The 22,055-nt window shown below is 31.5% G+C and overlaps 1 protein-coding gene across 1 annotated transcript; it reads left to right on the top strand.

The window, feature by feature from the left end:
- The first annotated feature begins 16,980 nt into the window (after nucleotides 1–16,980).
- LOC139873297 (chaperonin CPN60-2, mitochondrial-like) lies at nucleotides 16,981–21,444 on the top strand. Its single transcript, XM_071861231.1, has 18 exons — nucleotides 16,981–17,217; nucleotides 17,332–17,356; nucleotides 17,476–17,607; nucleotides 17,752–17,911; nucleotides 18,041–18,216; nucleotides 18,324–18,419; nucleotides 18,599–18,703; nucleotides 18,871–18,957; nucleotides 19,068–19,157; nucleotides 19,262–19,342; nucleotides 19,424–19,492; nucleotides 19,589–19,666; nucleotides 19,756–19,851; nucleotides 20,158–20,257; nucleotides 20,354–20,457; nucleotides 20,618–20,723; nucleotides 20,849–20,927; nucleotides 21,037–21,444. The coding sequence occupies exons 1-18, from the start codon at nucleotides 17,180–17,182 to the stop codon at nucleotides 21,137–21,139; spliced, it is 1,725 nt and encodes a 574-aa protein (XP_071717332.1). The 5' UTR covers nucleotides 16,981–17,179; the 3' UTR covers nucleotides 21,140–21,444.
- Nucleotides 21,445–22,055: the final 611 nt, after the last annotated feature.

The raw sequence follows: 22,055 nt of genomic DNA on the forward strand, positions 1-22,055 counted from the left end.
GGCTTGTTAGGAATCTATAGCTTAAACTATCTGCAAGTTTTCAGTTTCTAATTTCTCAAATTGATGTCGAATTCACGAGTCAAAGTTTAAAGGTAAAAAGTCAACACTTTTGTTCTTCGTGAAATTCAAGATCGTTCTTATGTTTTTGTTTCAATTGAGGATGAATAAAGATTTAAAGAGTGATTTGAAACTTGTTTTGTGTTGAAACCTTTTGCTAAAAAGTCCTCAAATCATTAATCAATTTTTTTTTCTTAACCACGACGAGCAGCAGCAATAGCCTTTTTTTTTTCAAAGCAATTAATCACATATAAGTGATTATATATTGGATATTAAGTCTTAAATCGATTCTGTAATCCACGATTTTGTTTTGGTTGAGTTTGGATTCGTATGGTTGAGTATTGAAGAAGAAGGAGATAAACAACATGGTTTATAATTAAATTTGGGTCGTATAATAACAGGAAGACAATACAGCTTGGATGATTTGGGTGTTGGGTCGGTTAACGAGAGGTCACGGGTTCGAGTCTCGAATGGGACAATTCTTTTTAGAAAACTTTTCAAATGGTATACACTTTTATTTTCTTTATTTCAATTATTATTATTATTACTATTATTATTATTATTATTATTATTATTATTATTATTATTATTATTATTATTATTATTATTGTTGTTGTTGTTGTTATAAATCATTTTTGTTATGTTATTATGATATTAGAAATAGAATTATTATTATTATTATCAATACGATTAGTATTACTATTGAAATTATCATTATTAGTAATATCATTATTATTATTATTATTATTATTATTATTATTATTATTATTGGTATCGTTACTAATACAAGTAGTAAATATTATATTTTTATTATGATTATGATTATAATTACAAAAATGAACATTATTATTATTATTGACAAGTTAAGTATTATTATAACTATCATACTACAACTTATTATTATTATTATCATTACTAAGTATTATTAGTTAGTATTATTGTTATTATCACTAATAATATTATCATTATCATTACTAGTACTAGTATTATCACTAAATATTATTATTATTATGATTACTATTAATATAAGTATTATCATTATGATTAGGATCATTATTATTATCATTATTATGAAAATAATGCAAGTTATCATTATTTTCATTAAAAATAGTATTAGTTACACTTTTGTAAATATTAGTATTATTATTAACAATATTAATATTATTATTATTAATATTATTTTTTTAATAAAGTTATTATTATTATTATTATTATTATTAGTAAACCATTAATTAATATTAAAACTACCATTTTAAGCAGATAAATATTTTGTACATAAAATATACTTATTATATATACTATAATTATATTAAAATCTTACATAACTATGTATATCAAACATACTAGTATTATTTATATAAATACTTACAAATAACAAACTATCGATTTTTAAATACAACATTAAACAAGTATGTATACAGATATAGATATATTAATATAACTATATAAATATTAACCATTTTGAATATATACACAAATTAAATATACATAAGATATAAATTAAGGACATAATAAATAAATTGGTTTAGTTACGATTATATGTTTTAATATATATATATATATATATATATATATATATATATATATATATATATATATATATATATATATATATATATACACAAATGATATAGGTTCGTGAATCTGAGGCCAACCCTACACTTGTTCAATGCAGTCATATGTATTTTTACTACAAAATACATTATTGTGAGTTTCATTTGCTTCCTTTTTAAATGTTTTTGCAATATATATTTTTGGGACTGAGAATACATGCGCTGCTTTTATAACTATTTTACGAAATAGAAACAAGTAATCGAAACTACATTCTATGATTGAATTATTAAACCGAATATGCCCCTTTTTAGTCTGGTAATCTAAGAATTAGGGAACAGACACCCTAATTGACACGAATCCTAAAGATAGATCTATTGGGCCCAACGAGCCCCATCCAAAGTACCGGATGCTTTAGTACTTCGAATTTATCATGTCCGAAGGGAGTCCCGGAATGATAGGGGATATTCTATATGCATCTTGTTAAGGTCGGTTACCAGGTGTTCAATCCATATGAATGATTTTTGTCTCTATGCATGGGACGTATATTTATGAGAAATGGAAATGAAAATCTTGTGGTCTATTAAAATGATGAAAATGATCGTTTATGATAAACTAATGAACTCACCAACCTTTTGGTTGACACTTGAAAGCATTTTTATTCTCAGGTATGAAAGAAATCTTCTGCTGTGCATTTGCTCATTTTAGAGATATTACTTGGAGTCATTCATGACGTATTTCAAAAGACGTTGCATTCGAGTTGTCGAGTTCATCAAGATTATAACTAAGTCAATTATAGTTGGATATATTATGAAATGGTATGCATGCCGTCAACTGTCGATGTAATGAAAGTTTGTTTTTTTAAAAACAAATGCAATGTTTGTAAAATGTATCATATAGAGGTCAAGTACCTCGCGATGTAACCAAATGTAATGTATTCGTCCAGATGAATTAGGACGGGTCATGAAACATATGTATGTGTAAGATGGATGCGGGTCGGGTGAAGTGATTCTCGGCTATAGAGCTCACTTCACATATGGGTGGATTTAATGGACTTGTGTATGGGTCCAATTGGCACGGTTGTGCGTTTTGGTTGACCATCTTTGGCGAGGTGCACATTTTGTGTGCACGTTATCACACGTGTTTGTGATGTGGATTATATAACCCCAATGGCGAAGGGTTGATATTGAATTGTGATGTGGATTAATTAACCGCAATGGCGAAGGGTTTGATATTGAGAAGTGAGTCACGTGTGGATGCGGATTCACGATGACGCGTGTAGTTCGGTCATCTTATTGAGGTAGTAATCTCGTGTGGTTGCGGATTCACTAAGGCTCGTGTAGTTCGGCCAACCTCAATGTTGTTGTGTTATTGAAGATAGTAGTCTCGTATGTATGCGGATTTACTAAGGCTCGTGTAGTTCGGCCAATCTTCATTGTGGTATTTGGTTTTCGGTATTGGGTTAAGGGGTTAACCTTGGGCGTTTATATATTGTGTATATATATATATATATATATATATATATATATATATATATATATATATATATATATATATATATATATATATATATATATATATATTAACGTATTGTTGTGATGTAGCTAACCCTCCGGGTGTAGCTTATTTGGCGTTGTTCACATCGTCGTTGGTGAACTTACTTTATTGTTGACATTGTTAGCTTGTTGCTTAGTGATCGTACGGTATGCTTAGACTATCTTGCCTTTATGTTTGGATGCTCCGGTATGCGTTATTTGATTATTTATGTGGCGTGTCCATTTTATGCATATATATATGTATGTAGTATATTCTCACTCACTAAGCGTTAGCTTACCCTCTCGTTGTTTACATATTTATAGATGGCATGGATGCGGTGGCTCGGGTAAGCGTGGGAACTAGTGGACTTTTGTAGTTGCTTAGAAGACTTGATTTTGGATTTGATTAGGATTGGGTAGCGTATCCCTAATCGCCATGCTCGGCTTTATTTTGTATTAAAAGTCATGTGGTCGAAACTTGTGTGTTTGTACCTAAAGGGTAATTTGGGCATATGTGAGCCCGGCGTCGTAAAACTTGTTTTTATTATTGGAACGTGTAAGTTTTACTTATTATAATGTGTTGTGAAAACAGTTTCGTCTAAAAGTGTCGGGAAGCGGGAGATCTTTTTGCGTGAAAACGACATTTGGGACAGCAGGAATCAAAGCGGCGCACCCCTATATGGAGCGGCGCTCCATATGCCTGGAAACCTGATCTTTGTAATAAAAAAAAAATAAAAATATGCGTGTTTCGGTTGGATAACGGGTTGGGTTGTTACACGTGATTATATTACAGTAAGTCATGCTGAGTTTCTAATGGAACGTGATAAAGGTTCACATATCATACCATCATCATGAACCATGTTACATAACTCTTTCATTCTATTTAACCTCTAAATATATCAAGAAAATATTTTTCTTGATGATTCGGTCTTTTCCGGATATTCTGGTAATTTGACAAATCAAATTATACTATTACCTTTCCTTTCTGCTTTGTATATTATGATCATTCGAAACTCCATACCTACGAATTATGGACCATTATTCGCTTGACTTGAAGTCAGGAAGAAGAAGAAAACAAAAGCATGAAGCTCCGAAATAGAAATGGGAGTATAAATTGCAGCAAATAGGAGAGAGCGTTAACTGTGGATGTCAATGATTATAGAAAGACAGAAGCAGAAACATCGGAATATAAGGGAAAATATAAAGCCTGACAACAACACATAAATTAGAAACCGTATATATCAATAAGTATTGCAACGTAAAGACACGGGAGAACTAAAAACACTATAAAACCAAGAGTATAGTAGAAGTGAATAGATTCTTCTAGCGGCAGATGAAAAAGAAGAATGATAGATATGAAAGTTAGGAGTATATCAAGAATCAGAACGGGATAGAGCATATTGATGAATGCTTTAAAGTATGAATTGAGAGAGAAAGCAAAGAATGTGTGAGCTGTAGAAATAAGGAAACGAAGGGAGTTGATTTATAGTGAAATATCCGATAGAGCAATCAAAACAGATTATTGCATTTAACCAAAGAAGATCCTAATTTACTTAATTACCGAAGAACCAAATCTTATTACGAAGATTTTCTCTAAATCCCTTGAAATCCGGAAATCCACCGTGATTACGTCCAAAGTTAAATCTCTATCTTAACCTTTTGTGATAGCTTCACTCATACGCTTCACATAATCGAATCGTTTTATCTATATTAGTCAATAATGATAAAACTCTATTTATCCACTCATATTCGTCATAAAAACATTTTTATTGTTAGCCATGACGACCTCACTCAAATTTTGGGACGAAATTTATTTAACGGGTAGGTACTGTGACGACCCGAAAATTTCCGACCAAATTTAAATTTAAAATTTATATGATTTTGACCGACGATTCACGAATAAATATTTGTAACTAGACATGAATAAAAATATATATAAATATATATATTTTATAATGTGATAAAAATATAATAATAACTTAGTTATAAAACGTTTAGATTTAAAATAATATTATTATATATATATATTAGGACGATGATTTTAAGAAGCAAATGACCATAACACTCAAATGATTAAGTTATACTTCGGGTAATATAGTTTATCATTGATTAAGTCTATTATTGATAAAGGTACGTGTCGCGAAACGTAAAGTACAAGTTTTCTAAGCGTACGAAAGGACGTTCGAAAAACCGGAACCGGCACATAAGTCGAGCGTCAACGTACAATTCATCGGTGCTAAAATTACAAATCAACTATGCACGAGAATATAATATAATATTTAATTAATTCTAAAGATTAAATATATTATATATTAAATAATATTATTTATATTACATGAATGAGAAATGAGTGTCGACAGTTTTAATTGGAGGAACATGAGCTGGAACATCAAGCCATGCGATTGCATGGCAAGATGCCCACAAAACCATGCGATCGCATGGCAGTGTGGGAGAGGTCAAGTCCTATAAAGCTCGAATATTTCTGGCTGAGTTCAGTTATCTGTTTTTTTTCTTCTCTCAATCTCTTCACTCTCTATCTATATACATATTAATACTATTATTTTTATTATTAAGATTAATATTATTAATCGTATTATTAATAGTATTATTATTGGTATTATTTACATAAAATACTACGACGGAGTGCTACTATAGTAATCTAAAATGGGTTTTCAAAACTGGTTTCGAGAGAGATAGAGCTAAAGAAATTATGGGTTATAGCTATGGAGGTTATGTGTGACAACCCGGAAATTTTTGACCAAATTTAAACTTTATCTTTAAATGATTTAACGTTTCCGACACGATAAGCAAAGTCTATGAAGTTGAATCTCAAAATTTTATAACTGTTTCATTACATTTAACTGCTCTTGACGATTCATGAACAATTATATATATGTATATATATATATATATGTACAAGTAAAAACGACTTTCCTACAGTAAAACACTATTTGCTACAGTAAAATGACTTTGCTACAGTAAAACACTATTTGCTACAATAAAACACTATTTGCTACAGTAACACTATTTGCTGCATCAAAACACTATTTGCTACAGTACACTATTTGCTATAGTAAACACTATTTGATGTCGACGAACTAGCAAACAAAAACGGATAAGGCGGCCATGCGATCGCATGGCAAAAACACTGAAAACTCATGCGATCGCATGAGGTACTGTAGCAGGCTACATACTATAAAAGCTCGATTCATTCCTCCGTATTATTATTTTTTATATTATTATTATCATTATTATTATTATTATTATTATTATTATTAAGATTAATATTATTATTATTAATCTTATTATAATATTATTATTAGTAGTATATATACCTAAAATACAACGACGAGGTTATGAGCGTGTCACCTTCAAAATGGGTTTTTGAGCGGGATAGAGCTAAGGAAATTATGGGTTATTGCCAAGGAGGTTATGGCTAATGTTCGAGGGTATATTTGTGAATCAAATCTAGTGTTTATCATCTCCGTTACGTCTACGTACTTTTCTACAATATTGAATCTCAATATTAATACGTAAGCATTTATATTTTATATTTTATAAATTAATAGTGTATACATACTAGTGCTCGAGTGTATATATTTATACATGCTTGTATGCTAAATTTCGTCGTTAAACAGTTTATAATAAATCACGAATTAAATACATATATTACGGGTAAAAGGTATATGATATACATGTTTTCGAAAAGCTGGCGAAAAATTAATAACTTTTCATTTAGATATCGAATAGTTTCGAGGAACGAATCAAAAGATATGGTCAACTGAATTATAATTGACATTAATTGGAATTGCTTTTTGAATCTGCAATTAATACTTAAACAACTTGTTTACGAGATTGATAAAATGGATTTTTGAATATTACCAACCGAGTAAATGAATCCTTATATAAGGTACGTCTCGTTTGTTGAACTATTGTCAAAATTGACTTTTTGAAACAACTTTGAATAACTTTTGTATGTCAATTTCGAGCATTAGGATTGTGATACACTATGACTTGACCTAGCTTGATAGACATTTATTGACCAACATATGTTCTCTAGGTTGAGATCTACGATTATTTGATATACCGAGTTTCGGTCACATTACGATGAACAACTTTATGTGCTGCTAAGGTGAGTTTCATTTGCTCCCTTTTTAATTGCTTTTGCAATATATATTTTTGGGCTGAGAATACATGCACTTTATTTTAAACGCAATGGATACAAGTACATACTAAATTCTACACCGAGTTTGAACCGAAAATCCCTTAGCTTTGGTAACTAGTAACTGCCGGTTATAAGAACTGGTGGGCGCGAGTAGTTATATATGGATCCATAGGGCTTGATATCCCCGTCCGAGCTAGAGCGCTAGCCTTTTAACGGACGTATGCTATTTGAGAAGCGTACACGTTGGTTTGCGTGTACTATTAAGATGATTATACAAAGGGTACAAATTATATATACGTTAAGTTTAGTTACCAGGGTGCTCAATCTTGTAGAATATTTTGATAAACGTTTCTAGATGAAACAACTGAAATCTTGTGATCCATCTTTATATACAGATTATGCGAAACATACAAACTATGAACTCACCAACCTTTGTGTTGACACTTGTTAGCATGTTTATTCTCAGGTTCCCTAGAGTCTTCCGCTGTTTGCTTATATGATAGACAAGCTATGTGCATGGAGTCTTATATGGCATATTTTTCAAGAAAACGTTGCATTCACCAATTCATCATCATGTACCTTATTTTGACTGCATTGTCAATGGAAGTACTATTATAAACTATTATATACGGTGATTGTCTATATGTAGAAATCATCAGATGTCGAAAACCTTTGATTTAAATATTCATTTATGGTGTGCCTTTTCAAAAGAATGCAATGTTTAAAAAACGTATCATATAGAGGTCAAATACCTCGCAATGAAATCAATGAATGACGTGTTCGTCCATATGGATTTGGAGCGATCGTCACAGTTGGTATCAGAGCATTGGTCCTAGCGAACCAGGTCTTGCATGAGTGTGTCTAACTGATAGTGGTTAGGATGCATTAGTAAGTCTGGACTTCGACCGTATCTGCATGTTAAAAGTTTTGCTTATCATTTCTTTTCAGAAATTATCTGCTTATCATTCCTAGTCTAGACACATTTTACTGCATTGATTGCATAAATAATGTATAGACAAAATTCATATCTTAGCGTATCTGTTACTGTAAACTTTTCTTGACATCTTCCGAAAATTTCTCCGTGATTTATGGAATTTGGTATTATATATACATATGTAAATTATGTATTGAAGAATACCAAACTAAATTCTATAATCTAATTCATATAAAAAAATCATCTCCCTAATTATACAAGATGGATCCCGTATCTAGTTCAAATTCCTTAAACTCTGACAGCTATTCCGATATGGATATTCACCTGAATTCTGAAGACAGTGTAACCGGAATGGATCAACCAATTAGCCATCATCTATTCTGGATGAATTGGGGATGGGTTCGTAGCCTACTTAATTATTGGAGACAAGAAGAAGGCGATCCCTTCCATCCACCACATTGCCCTCTTGGCGAAGAACCTGAAGCACTTACCGGCGAACCTGTTCGTAATACCATTTTCTCTCTCATCTCCAGAATATCTCGTCATGATCATATACTCTCTTAAATTCTGGATCTTATTCATCCGCTCGTCCGAACCGCCAATCATCCCGGTGTAGTAGAAGAAGTCAACGAGCTTCGCGCTCGGGTAGTGGCTTTGGAGAATATGGTGCAAAGGTTACAAGCACTAGCAGAATCTCCGGCATCAACAGTACCACCGACAACAACACCAATAGTGCCATTACCACCACCAACAACATCCGCACCGCAAGCCTCAACATCACAATATGTACCTTGAACATCAACGTCATACGCATCGTAGTTACCAAGAAATACCAGCAACAATAACCGATGAAGTATTAACTTATTTCCCCTGAAGAAATTTTATGTATATTTAATATATATGAATTTTGAAATCAAAATAAATCTTTTCGTACTAAGCTATTACGTGTGAATCTTAACTGGTAGGTACTACTCGGTTAGTTCATATTACTAATATGCAATGATGTACATCCTTCCTTAACAACTTAACCATTGTTAACTACAATCTGTGTTTCAACATAATGAATTCCATTTCATAATAAACCAAGTGTATTATTCAATTACATAATTAATTTTACATTTTCATTTTCGATGTACTCGAAACTTTCCAGAAAACATCATTTGTGCCTTGTAAGGTTCATAAAGATTCCACAAGCATCAACATCCTTCACCGAGAAATAAGAATAAATAATGAAGTATCGATTACATTAGCGAAATACTCCGCGAAGATTATGAAATCTTTAATGTTTTAGAGATTATTCATTTCTAATCCAGCCAAAAATTAAATGAGCTTAATATGATATTAACTCATTAAATCTGTGTTACATCTGAAAAAAATATACATACATATATTTTCATAAAGACGGTAATAAAAATTCTTTTGTACAAAGTATTAATTGTGAAATCTTTAACGGGTAGGTAGTACCCGGGAAATATATAAGTTCGCAATTAATATGATACAGTGTATATTCTTCAACTTTGATTCAAAAATTATTAACAATGCTCACAACGATATACAATCGTTTTCATACAAATTCAATTACATATTCTGATATTGATGGATCAGAATCCAAGTCATAACTCTGAACCGGTGACATCATTCTTAGATCTCTACATCTTTCAAAGCTATACTTTGACTTCAAAACTATGCAAGATCCTTTAGCATTGTTTTTACCGAAAATAACCTTGCAATTCCTTTTCAAAGTATCCAGTATTATCAACCATTCAACCAGTCAACAACGACCTTTTAGACTTGTAATTTTGGCATATACGTTTTCGTTACTGGGGAACCTTTCATGTTCCACCACATTAGCAGTAAATTTACCAACAACTTCATTGATCTTTGACCTTCTGAAAAATCCTTATACTCATTAAAACTGTATCATGTACTCATCCACATCTTGTAACAATAATTGCCATATCAACTACCGGGAATTAGCAATCAGTATTTCGAATATCGCAGCAATTCTACGTCAACAGTTATATATACATATAATGTCTATCTTCTAGACTTACATACTTCGAATGTGAAGTTTCTGAAAAACATCTCAAACTATGAACTAGTTCTCTGAAATTGGAACAATGCCGATGAAGCAGCAAAAACTGTAAACGACCTTAACAGTCAAAAGTTTAATGATAAAGAATAGTATGGTGGTAAAGCTGAGAAAAAGAGAAGGTTTGAAACTGGAAAACGGATTGAGCAAAGTATGAAGGAGGCTGTGGATAAATCACAAAGACTGAACCTGCCTTCAAAAAATCTAAATGATTCAGTGTCTGCTGAAATCCTTAGTAAATACCTTGCTCTTTACTCTAAAACTTTTGCGGACAATATTCTTCATCATCATCATTATCTTAAATATTCTAAGATATCATCATATCTTTCATTATAAATATTCTCGATATTTCTGAAGATATTTTCATAACCATTATTATTTGAAATCATTCATCTCTTCGCGCTATCTGTGTTATAACATAAAAGAAACTATTTTAGTTTCTAACATCTGAAAAATTCGAAAAAAATTTAATGTTTTGAAGTAGTGTTGGGAACTGAAGCATGAATTAGTATAATATAATGACACTTGATCAACGTGATTATATTACAGTAAGTCATGATGAGTTTCTAATGGAACGTGATAAAGGTTCACAGATCCCACCCTCATCATGAACCATGTTACATAACTCTTTCATTCTATTTAACCTTTAAACATATCAAGAAAATATTTTTCTTGATGATTCGGTCTTTTTCGAGGTATTCTGGTAATTTGACAAGTCAGATTGTGCCATTACCGTTTCTTTCTTAGAACATTAATTATGTTCATTTCAAAATCCATACCTACGAATTTTGGACCATTATTCGCTTGACTTAAGGTCGGGAAGAGATAACGAAAGCATGAAGCTTCGAAATATAATGGAGAATATAAAGCCCGATAACAACCCCGAAATTACAAACCGTGTATATCAATGCGTATAGCAATATAAAGACACGGGAGAATGAAAAACACTATAACCCCAAGGTAATAGTAGAAGAAAATAAATTCCTCTGGTGGCAGATGAAAAAGAAGAATGAAGGATACGATAGCCAGAAAAATATCAAGAATCAGAACTGGATTAAGTATTTTCACAATCTATTGGGATGTATGAAATAAGAAAGAAGATTATAGGAGTGGTGAGAATAAATGAAACGGAAGAGGTTAATTTATAGCAAAATATCAGACATAGCAATCGAGGCAGATTACATATTTAATAAAAGGAAATCCTAATTTCCTTAAATTCTGAAGAATCAAATCTTATTTAAATTATGAAGATTTTCTATTCCTTAAATTCCGGAAATCAATCGTTACTACATCAAGAGATAAGACGAATCTCTATTCTCCATTTCACTCTATTACGATAACTTCTCACATACGCTTCGAGTAATCGGATTATTTTATCCGTATTATTCAATGGTGATAAAATTCTATTTACCAACTCATATTAATCATGAAAATATTTTTATTGTCAGCCATGACGACCTCACTCAAATTTCGGGACGAAATTTCTTTAACGGGTAGGTACTGTGACAACCGGGAAATTTTTGACCAAATTTAAACTTTATCTTTAAATGATTTAACGTTTCCGACACGATAAGCAAAGTCTATGAAGTTGAATCTCAAAATTTTAGAACTGTTTCATTACATTTGACTGCTCTCGACGATTCATGAAAAATTATATGTATGTATATATATATATATGTACAAGTAAAAACGACTTTCCTACAGTAAAACACTATTTGCTACATTAAAATACTATTTGCTACAGTGAAACCGTATTTTGCTACAGTGCTACAGTGAAAACACCTTTGCTACAGTTTTTTTGCTACATTAACACTATTTGCTGCAGTACACACACTATTTGCTACGGTAAACACTATTTGCTACAGTAAACACTATTTAATGTCGACGAACTAGCAAACAAAAATGGATAAGGCGGCCATGCGATCGCATGGTAAAAACACTGAAAACTCATGCGATCGCATGAGGTACTGTAGCAGGCCACATACTATAAAAGCTCGATTCATTCCTCCGTATTTTTTTTTTTATATTATTATTATTATTATTATTATTATTAAGATTAATATTATTATTATTAATCTTATTATAATATTATTATTAGTAGTATATATACCTAAAATACAACGACGAGGTTATGAGCGTGTCACCTTCAAAATGGGTTTTTGAGCGGGATAGAGCTAAGGAAATTATGGGTTATTGCCAAGGAGGTTATGGGTAATGTTCGAGGGTATATTTGTGAATCAAATCTAGTGTTTATCATCTCCATTACGTCTACGTACTTTTCTACAATATTGAATCTCAATATTAATACGTAAGCATTTATATTTTATATTTTATAAATTAATAGTGTATACATACTAGTGCTCAAGTGTATATATTTATACATGCTTGTATGCTAAATTTCGTCGTTAAACAGTTTATAATAAATCACGAATTAAATACATATATTACGGGTAAAAGGTATATGATATACATGTTTTCGAAAAGCTGGCGAAAAATCAATAACTTTTCATTTAGATATCGAATAGTTTTGAGGAACGAATCAAAAGATATGGTCAACTGAATTATAATTGACATTAATTGGAATTGCTTTTTGAATCTGCAATTAATACTTAAACAACTTGTTTACGAGATTGATAAAATGGATTTTTGAATATTACCAACCGAGTAAATGAATCCTTATATAAGGTACGTCTCGTTTGTTGAACTATTGTCAAAATTGACTTTTTGAAACAACTTTGAATAACTTTTGTATGTCAATTTCGAGCATTAGGATTGTGATACACTATGACCTGACCTAGCTTGATAGACATTTATTGACCAACATATGTTCTCTAGGTTGAGATCTACGATTATTTGATATACCGAGTTTCGGTCACATTACGATGAACAACTTTATGTGCTGCTAAGGTGAGTTTCATTTGCTCCCTTTTTAATTGCTTTTGCAACATATATTTTTGGGCTGAGAATACATGCACTTTATTTTAAACGCAATGGATACAAGTACATACTAAATTCTACACCGAGTTTGAACCGAAAATCCCTTAGCTTTGGTAACTAGTAACTGCCGGTTATAAGAACTGGTGGGCGCGAGTAGTTATATATGGATCCATAGGGCTTGATATCCCCGTCCGAACTAGAGCACTAGCCTTTTAACGGACGTATGCTATTTGAGAAGCGTACACGTTGGTTTTGCGTGTACTATTAAGATGATTATACAAAAGGTACAAATTATATATACGTTAAGTTTAGTTACCAGGGTGCTCAATCTTGTAGAATATTTTGATAAACGTTTCTGGATGAAACAACTGAAATCTTGTGATCCATCTTTATATACAGATTATGCGAAACATACAAACTATGAACTCACCAACCTTTGTGTTGACACTTGTTAGCATGTTTATTCTCAGGTTCCCTAGAAGTCTTCTGCTGTTTGCTTATATGATAGACAAGCTATGTGCATGGAGTCTTATATGGCATATTTTTCAAGAAAACGTTGCATTCACCAATTCATCATCATGTACCTTATTTTGACTGCATTGTCAACGGAAGTACTATTGTAAACTATTATATACGGTGATTGTCTATATGTAGAAATCATCAGATGTCGAAAACCTTTGATTTAAATATTCATTTATGGTGTGCCTTTTCAAAAGAATGCAATGTTTACAAAATGTATCATATAGAGGTCAAATACCTCGCAATAAAATCAATGAATGACGTGTTCGTCCATATGGATTTGGAGCGATCGTCACATTATGGGTAATGTTCGGGGGTATGCTCGTGAGATCAATCTAGTGTTTATCATTTCCGTTGCGTCTACGTACTTTCCTGCAATATTGAATCACAATATTGATACGTGAGTATTCATATCTTATCTTTTATATATTAATAGTGTATCCATGTCTAGTGCTCGAGTATATATGTTTATACATGCTTGTATGCTAAATTTCGTCGTTAGATAGTTTATGATGAATCACGAATTTGATGCATATGCTACTGATATAAAGTATATGATATACATGTTTTTGAAAAGCTGGCGAAAAATTATTAACTTTTCATTTAGAAATCGCGTGATTTCGATGAACGGATTAAAACATATGATCAACTGAATTATGTTTGACGTTAATTGAGATTGTGTTTGAAACTGTAAATTAATATTCAAACAACTTGTCTGTGAGATTGATAAATTGGATTTTTAAATATTACTAATCGAGTAAATGAATTTTTATATAAGGCACGTCTCGTTTTGTTGAACAATTGTCAAAGTTGACTGTCTTGTCATGTTTTAAAGCTTTATAAACACTATAATCTGATTTTACAAGTATTAGAAAGCTATGTGAAATAATAAAATATTTCCGATTGCCATAATAATTCAAATATAATATAGCTCCTGAAATAAATAATATTTTGAGTTTGATAAACTATAAATTCGTTCAATTATCAAGACTTATACTATGATAATAAACATGTATAGATTTAAAGATCGTATTGGGTCAGATTGACTGTTGAGATGACTTTTGTTAACTTTTGCATGTCGGTCTCGAGCATTAGGATTGCGATACACTATGACCTGACCTAGCTTATTAGACATGTATTGACCAACATATGTTCTCTAGGTTGAGATCTATGGTTACTTTGCATTCCGAGTTTCGGTCACATTTCGATGAATGACCTTATGTGCTGCTAAGGTGAGTTTCATTTGCTCCCTTTTTAATTGCTTTTGCAATCTATATTTTTGGGTTGAGAATACATGCACTTTATTTTATACGCAATGGATACAAGCACATACTAAATTCTACACTGAGTTTGAACCGAAAATCTCTTAGCTTTGGTAACTAGTAACTGCCAGTTATAAGAACTGGTGGGCTCGAGTAGTAGTATTTGGATCCATAGGGCTTGATATCTCTGTCCGAGCTAGAGCACTAGCTTTTTAACGGATGTATGCTATTTGAGAATCGTACACGTTGGTTTGCGTGTATTATTAAGATGATTATACAAAGAGTATAAATTATATATACGTTAAGTTTAGTTACCATGGTGCTCAATTTCGTAGAATATTTTGATAAACGTTTCGGATGAAACAACTGAAATTTTGTGATCCACCTTTATATACAGATTATGCGCAACATTAAAACTATGAACTCACCAACCTTTATGTTGACACTTTTAAGCATGTTTATTCTCAGGTTCCTAGAAGTCTTCCGCTGTTTGCTTATACGCTATACAAGCTATGTGCATGGAGTCATATATGCTTTATTCAAGAAAACTTTGCATTCACAAAATCATCACCATGTATCTTATTTTGACTGCATTGTCAACGGATGTAGTATTGTAAACTATTATATACGGTAATCATCTATACGTAGAAATCATCAGACGTAGAAAACCTTGGATTTATAAATGTTTACAAAACGTATCATATAGAGGTCAAAATCTCACTATGAAATCAATGAATGATGTATTCGTCCAAGTGGATTTGGACGGGTCTTCACACTGGTACTTATTCAGTTCATAAGTTCTACTTTTTTCATATGTTACTACAAGTAATTTATTTTTTAAGAACTTATAATTTTTATAATTTTTTTTATGTGTATCAAACAAAACTTATCATTTAAAATTTATGAAAATTATAACTTCAAGTTCCAATGGCTATAAATATAAACTTAAACTCATCTATCTATATAGTCATATAAAACTCTAAAATGATGATGTCATCATTAACCTAATTACCCTTTAATTTTCATAATGATGATGTCATAATTATATATTAATTTAATTAAAAAAGTAATACGAAATCTTTTATAAAAGGAAATACTAATCTCTTTAAATTGTAATTTTAATATTCTGAAAAAATTTAAAAGGCATTTATTATTATTATTACTAATTATTATTTTTTATTATTTTTATTATTATAAAAGGCATTTATTATTACTAATTATTTTTTATAGTTTCTATTAAAATCCTATAATAATGAGGTCATTATTAGACTAATTTCCTTATTAAAAAAACTTAAAAAATAAAAGAAAAAAATCTAAGCATGGTGGGTGATTTCATTAATCTAAATAAATTTGAATTAAAATTTAATCTTATTAATTAATTATTATTACTAAATCTTATTAATAATTATTTTAATTATTAAAACTAAATTTTTTTGAATTATTTTAATTAATTATTTTGAATTGAGTACGAGAAGGTATAAAAGCTAGGTAGAAGGAAACAAATTCTAAATTTATATTTTAATTTACACTTTTAAAATAAAATGACAACTAATATTATCTCTTATGATTGGATGTGGATTATTTAATATGCATTTTAGGTGCTTGATGAAATGTTCAACTGACGAATTTCTTAGTCGGACTCTGTGGGTCCATATGTCATTAAACTAAATGACTTTAACATTTACGTTTACTTAATATCTAAAAATATCACTAAACTGTTTCGTTTAAACAAACTCGTAATTTTACGGTCATTTCATTAGTATAATTATAAACTCCAATATGTATCAAAACGACACCATTAATCACTTTACTCAAATAAATTGTCGCCTATTTTAATTTATATTTACCCTAAAATATAAAACTTCCGAGTTGTAACCAAAATAATTATAAATGTTACTGTATAAAATGTGATGGCCATGACTCACAACTCCGCCCGACAAGATAAAATAGACGCCGTTAAGAATCTAGATCCTTCTCTTTATGAAAAACCCTAAACCCTAATAACCAAATCTCTTTTTTTTTCCTTCCGATAATTCGTACTTTATTTTCTCTTTGTTATCCTCTCAGACGCATTTCTTACTCTACTTTCTCCTTTCAATTCTCTGCGCCGCCACTAAAACGACAGTCATGTATCGTCTCGCCGTTAATCTAGCTTCAAAATCAAGGTCAATTTCTTAGCAATATCTAAATCTATCAATTATCAATTTATTAATGCTTAATAATAACAAGGAACTTACTGTTTTGCTTACTTTTGTATTTGTTCATTGATATTCATTCAGGATCGCTAGAAATAATGCTCAGCAGGTATGTACTATGTACTATACATATCAATTTATAATATAATATCTATATAATATGTAGTTGATTGATATCGTGTAAGATCAGTTGATCGTATTAAAGTTTTTGTGTGGTGTCGAATTTAGGTTAGCACTAATTTAAGCTGGAGACGAAATTATGCTGCGAAAGATATTAAGTTTGGAGTCAATGCTAGGGCGTTGATGCTTAGGGGTGTTGAAGAACTTGCTGATGCTGTTAAAGTCACAATGGGACCCAAGGTATATTCTAATTAACTGTTTACTGTGATTGTGTTTCAGTGTTGTGATCATATATTATAGTTGTTTTATGTCGATTAATGACGTATTGAGTCTTTGATCTAGTGTTTTTTTACAATGTTTAATTTTGAATTTTGTTTTCTGTAGGGACGTAATGTGGTCATAGAGCAAAGTTATGGAGCTCCAAAGGTGACAAAGGATGGTGTTACTGTGGCTAAAAGTATCGAGTTTAAGGACAGAGTGAAGAATGTTGGTGCTAGTCTTGTTAAACAGGTTGCTAATGCTACCAACGATGTTGCTGGTGATGGTGAGGCGTTTTTTTCTTCGTTTGTTCAAGTTTTATCATTTTCATGTATTTAATATGATTTTCTGATACTGTCAATTGTTTTCATGGTGTATGAATGATGGTTTAAATTTAGGTATTGTAATATTTCAGGTACCACATGTGCAACTGTTCTTACCCGTGCAATTTATTCTGAAGGCTGCAAGTCAGTTGCAGCTGGAATGAATGCCATGGATCTTAGACGAGGGATCACGATGGCTGTTGATTCAGTTGTTACAAACTTGAAAAGTAGAGCTAGGATGATAAGTACATCTGAAGAAATTGCACAGGTTTCTTTGGTTTATCGTATTGATTTAGTGTTTTATTAGTCACAATTTTCTGTAAGCATATGATTGTAATATACCATTGTTGTCTCTTTGGTTTGATTTATAAACAGGTTGGAACAATTTCAGCAAATGGAGAAAGAGAGATTGGTGAGCTTATAGCTAAGGCAATGGAGAAAGTTGGTAAAGAGGGTGTCATCACCATATCTGTAAGTGGTCTATACAATTATTAAATTATTATTTATTTTAACGTTACAACCATTGTGCTTATTTTCTGTAATGTTTTCATTGGGATATAATTAGATTACATGTTCATGGTCAATGCTATGTTGTTTTTATAATGTTTTGATTACTGATGTTCTTGAATGTAATATTGAATTTTTTTAAGGATGGGAAAACACTTTACAATGAGTTGGAAGTTGTCGAGGGAATGAAGTTGGATAGAGGATATATATCACCTTACTTCATCACAAATACAAAGAACCAAAAATGTGTAAGTGCTGAACTGATCTCTGCAGCTTTTATGTATGAATTAGTTTTTGGATTGCCTATTTTGTTTGTATTGTTAACATTTGTGCATTTCATATTTTACTATTTTACTATACGTATAATATATGCTTGGATTATAGCAATCTTTTATTAACCTTTTCATTATTACAGGAATTAGATGACCCTTTAATTCTAATTCATGAGAAAAAAATCTCCAGCTTAACTTCAATTGTTAAAGTTCTAGAGTTGGCCTTGAAGGTAAGGATTCCAAGAAACATCTAATAACAACTAGTGTTTTTTTTTTTTTTTTTTTTTTTTTTTTTTTTGCTTTTTCTGGATCTCATGTTTACTAAAAATTCGCATTTCAGAATCAAAGATCATTGTTGATTGTTGCTGAAGATATTGAAAATGAGGCATTATCCACTCTCATCCTCAATAAACTTCGTGCTGGTATTAAGGTATCATTATCGTTGCACGTTTTTTTGTTTGTGGTGCCACCTTTATATAAGATAACTTTTTTTTTGTTAATCCTTTCAATCTAATAGCACATATTCTTTTGTAGGTTTGTGCCATCAAAGCCCCTGGATTTGGTGATCATCGTAAGTCGAACTTGCAAGACCTTGCAACTCTCACTGGAGGAGAGGTAATATTTTTTGTTATTCGTCTGATTGTTTCTGACATAAGCTTTCACGTGTCTCATGTTTTGTTCACAAATCTGTTGCAGGTCATTACTGATGAGCTTGGGATGAACCTTGAGAAAATGTCATCCGAGATGTTAGGGACATGCAAAAAGGTAAACTGATTCTACTGTTGAAAATGGCACCGAATCTTGGGTCAATATTGAAGTATGCAATGTATGCTAATGTTTGGAACTTGTGTATAAATTTAGGTCACAATATCGAAAGATGATACGGTTATTCTTGATGGGGCTGGTGACAAGAAAAGCATTGAAGAAAGATGTGAACAGGTTTGTATTCCCATTAAGTTGCTTTCCGTAGGTTCGTATGTTTGTTTTCCATGTGTCTTACAAGTTACAATTATTGTGCTCTATTACAGTTGCGATCATCGATGGAGTTGAGCAAATCTGATTATGATAGAGAGAAGCTGCAAGAGAGATTAGCAAAGTTGTCTGGCGGTGTTGCTGTTTTAAAGGTTTGATCTTTGTCTTTATTTGTGGATGACATCAATTTTAAATTTATTTAATAATAAAGTGATTACATTATGATAATAATTAATTAAGTTTTTTACTCGTACTGATTACAAGACTCGCATATTATAAAGTTCATGGGAAATATGTTTAGGGGTCAACTCTGACCCAAGTTAAAACTACTGTTTAGGCCCAAACCCATTAAAATCGCTCAAAACCTGTTATAATTAGTTTTGGTGTGCCTAATTTTGATCTTGATATAGTATCGCCTATTTCATATGAAAATAAAACAATGTGTACTTTGATCACAGATTGGAGGAGCAAGTGAAACTGAAGTTAGTGAGAAGAAGGATAGGGTAACTGATGCTTTGAATGCTACAAAGGCTGCAGTCGAAGAAGGAATTGTACCAGGTACGTCATGTCTATCTAGCCTCTATGTTTATCATGTCTTCATGTTTTTGTTTTTTTTTTTAAAAAAAAAAAAAAAAAATACTAATCTGTGCACAGGTGGTGGAGTTGCTCTTTTATACGCATCTAAGGAGTTGGATAATCTTCAGACTGCCAATTTTGATCAGAAGATTGGTGTCCAAATTATTCAAAATGCTCTTAAGGTATACTCCCTTTCCTATCCGTCTATAAACAACCATGACTTCAGTGTATAGTCTCTATCTGATTTTAATTGTTCCGTTATTTTACTTTCTTGGATCTCGATCGACTATATCCATAACCATTTCCTGACTTTGTATTAATATCCTGGTTCACTATCTAAAGGCACCGGTCCACACAATTGCGTCCAATGCTGGTGTTGAAGGTGCTGTTATCGTTGGAAAACTATTGGAGCAGGATAACCCTGACCTTGGATATGATGCCGCCAAAGGTCTCCTCTCTCTCTCTCTCTCTCTCTCTCTCTCTCTCTCTCTCTCTCTCTCTCTCTCGTGTGTGTGTCCATCTATCTTTTTACTCGGCTGATGTTGACAAGTACATGTATAATCTTGGAAATAGGTAAATATGTAGACATGGTAAAGGAAGGAATCATCGACCCCTTGAAAGTTATAAGGACGGCGTTAGTGGATGCTGCAAGGTAAAATTTACCTTTTTACCTTATTATATTATTTTACATTCCACCATGTAAAATCTTTTGTTTTTTTTTTCACGTGTGGAAACTCAAATTTTGTTGTTGCTTTTTGAAGTGTATCATCGTTATTGACTACAACGGAAGCTGTGATAGTTGAATCTCCAAAGGATGAGAAGGAATCACCAGCAGCAATGGGTGGAGGCATGGGTGACTACTGAAACTAAGGTTAACTCTTTGGGCCGTTTTTGCAGGCGAACACTTTTTTCATATATATATTTCAAGTATTATTTAAACTGTACAACGAATTAAAAGTTGTGGTTTTTGGTAGCTCTTGTTTAGTTCCGATTCTCTTTACTGATTTGAGCTATGAGGGTTTTCTTTTTCTAAATATGCTTCTCACGGATGCAAAACTAACTTGTAATCATTTAAAATTATCGATGGCCAGAACACTATTTTGGTATTTACCTGTTTATTGCATATGAATTTATAGGGCATTAGGGTGCAGTGTTCCCCAATTAAACATGATGCTCTGCTGGTGTATTAATTGATATGCTACTATGGTATTCATGATTTTTACTTTATCAAGTGTAATGTTGATAGACTTAACCGTGCTAGCTCTTGAATCAGAATTCGATTGCTGATAGATCTAAGTTTGATTTTTTTTTTTTATGCTAAAAATACGAGAACTCTAATAGAAAGTAGAAACGAAGTTGTTTTTAAAAAGAAAACGACAACGACCGGAAGATACAAAAATAAGGGGACGGGATGAGCCTTATACCTAAAAGGCTACACAGGTATAATCGAGAGAAAACTGTCTATACCGATACCCAAGGTTGTAAAACTCGCGACTCGGGGAGTACTCGGCCGGAGGTTTTTGAGGAGTAATCGGCGACTCGGGAAGTACGAGTACTCGGATGTTGACTTTTGTTGACTTTTCTAATATAACTAAATATTTTCAATATATTATAGATATATAATATATATATTAGCTATAAACAAACATTTTATGAATATATATATGTTAAATATATAAAATTTATAAATATATATGTTAAATATGTAAAGTTTAGTTACATATAAATATTTATTTTAATTGGAGGGGTTAGATTTGTATATATTTAATAATGAAGTTGA

Source organism: Rutidosis leptorrhynchoides, chromosome 10, assembly GCF_046630445.1.
Source record: "Rutidosis leptorrhynchoides isolate AG116_Rl617_1_P2 chromosome 10, CSIRO_AGI_Rlap_v1, whole genome shotgun sequence".
In the NCBI taxonomy this organism is placed as follows: domain Eukaryota; kingdom Viridiplantae; phylum Streptophyta; class Magnoliopsida; order Asterales; family Asteraceae; genus Rutidosis; species Rutidosis leptorrhynchoides.

What these genes read in the sequence shown, in the direction of transcription:
- LOC139873297 (XM_071861231.1), top strand. Translation starts at nt 17,180, where the DNA reads ATGTATCGTCTCGCCGTTAATCTAGCTTCAAAATCAAG. An exon ending in AGGGTGTCATCACCATATCT is followed by an intron (nt 18,420 to 18,598) that starts GTAAGTGGTCTA and finishes AATTTTTTTAAG; the next exon opens with GATGGGAAAACACTTTACAA. An exon ending in GCGGTGTTGCTGTTTTAAAG is followed by an intron (nt 19,852 to 20,157) that starts GTTTGATCTTTG and finishes CTTTGATCACAG; the next exon opens with ATTGGAGGAGCAAGTGAAAC.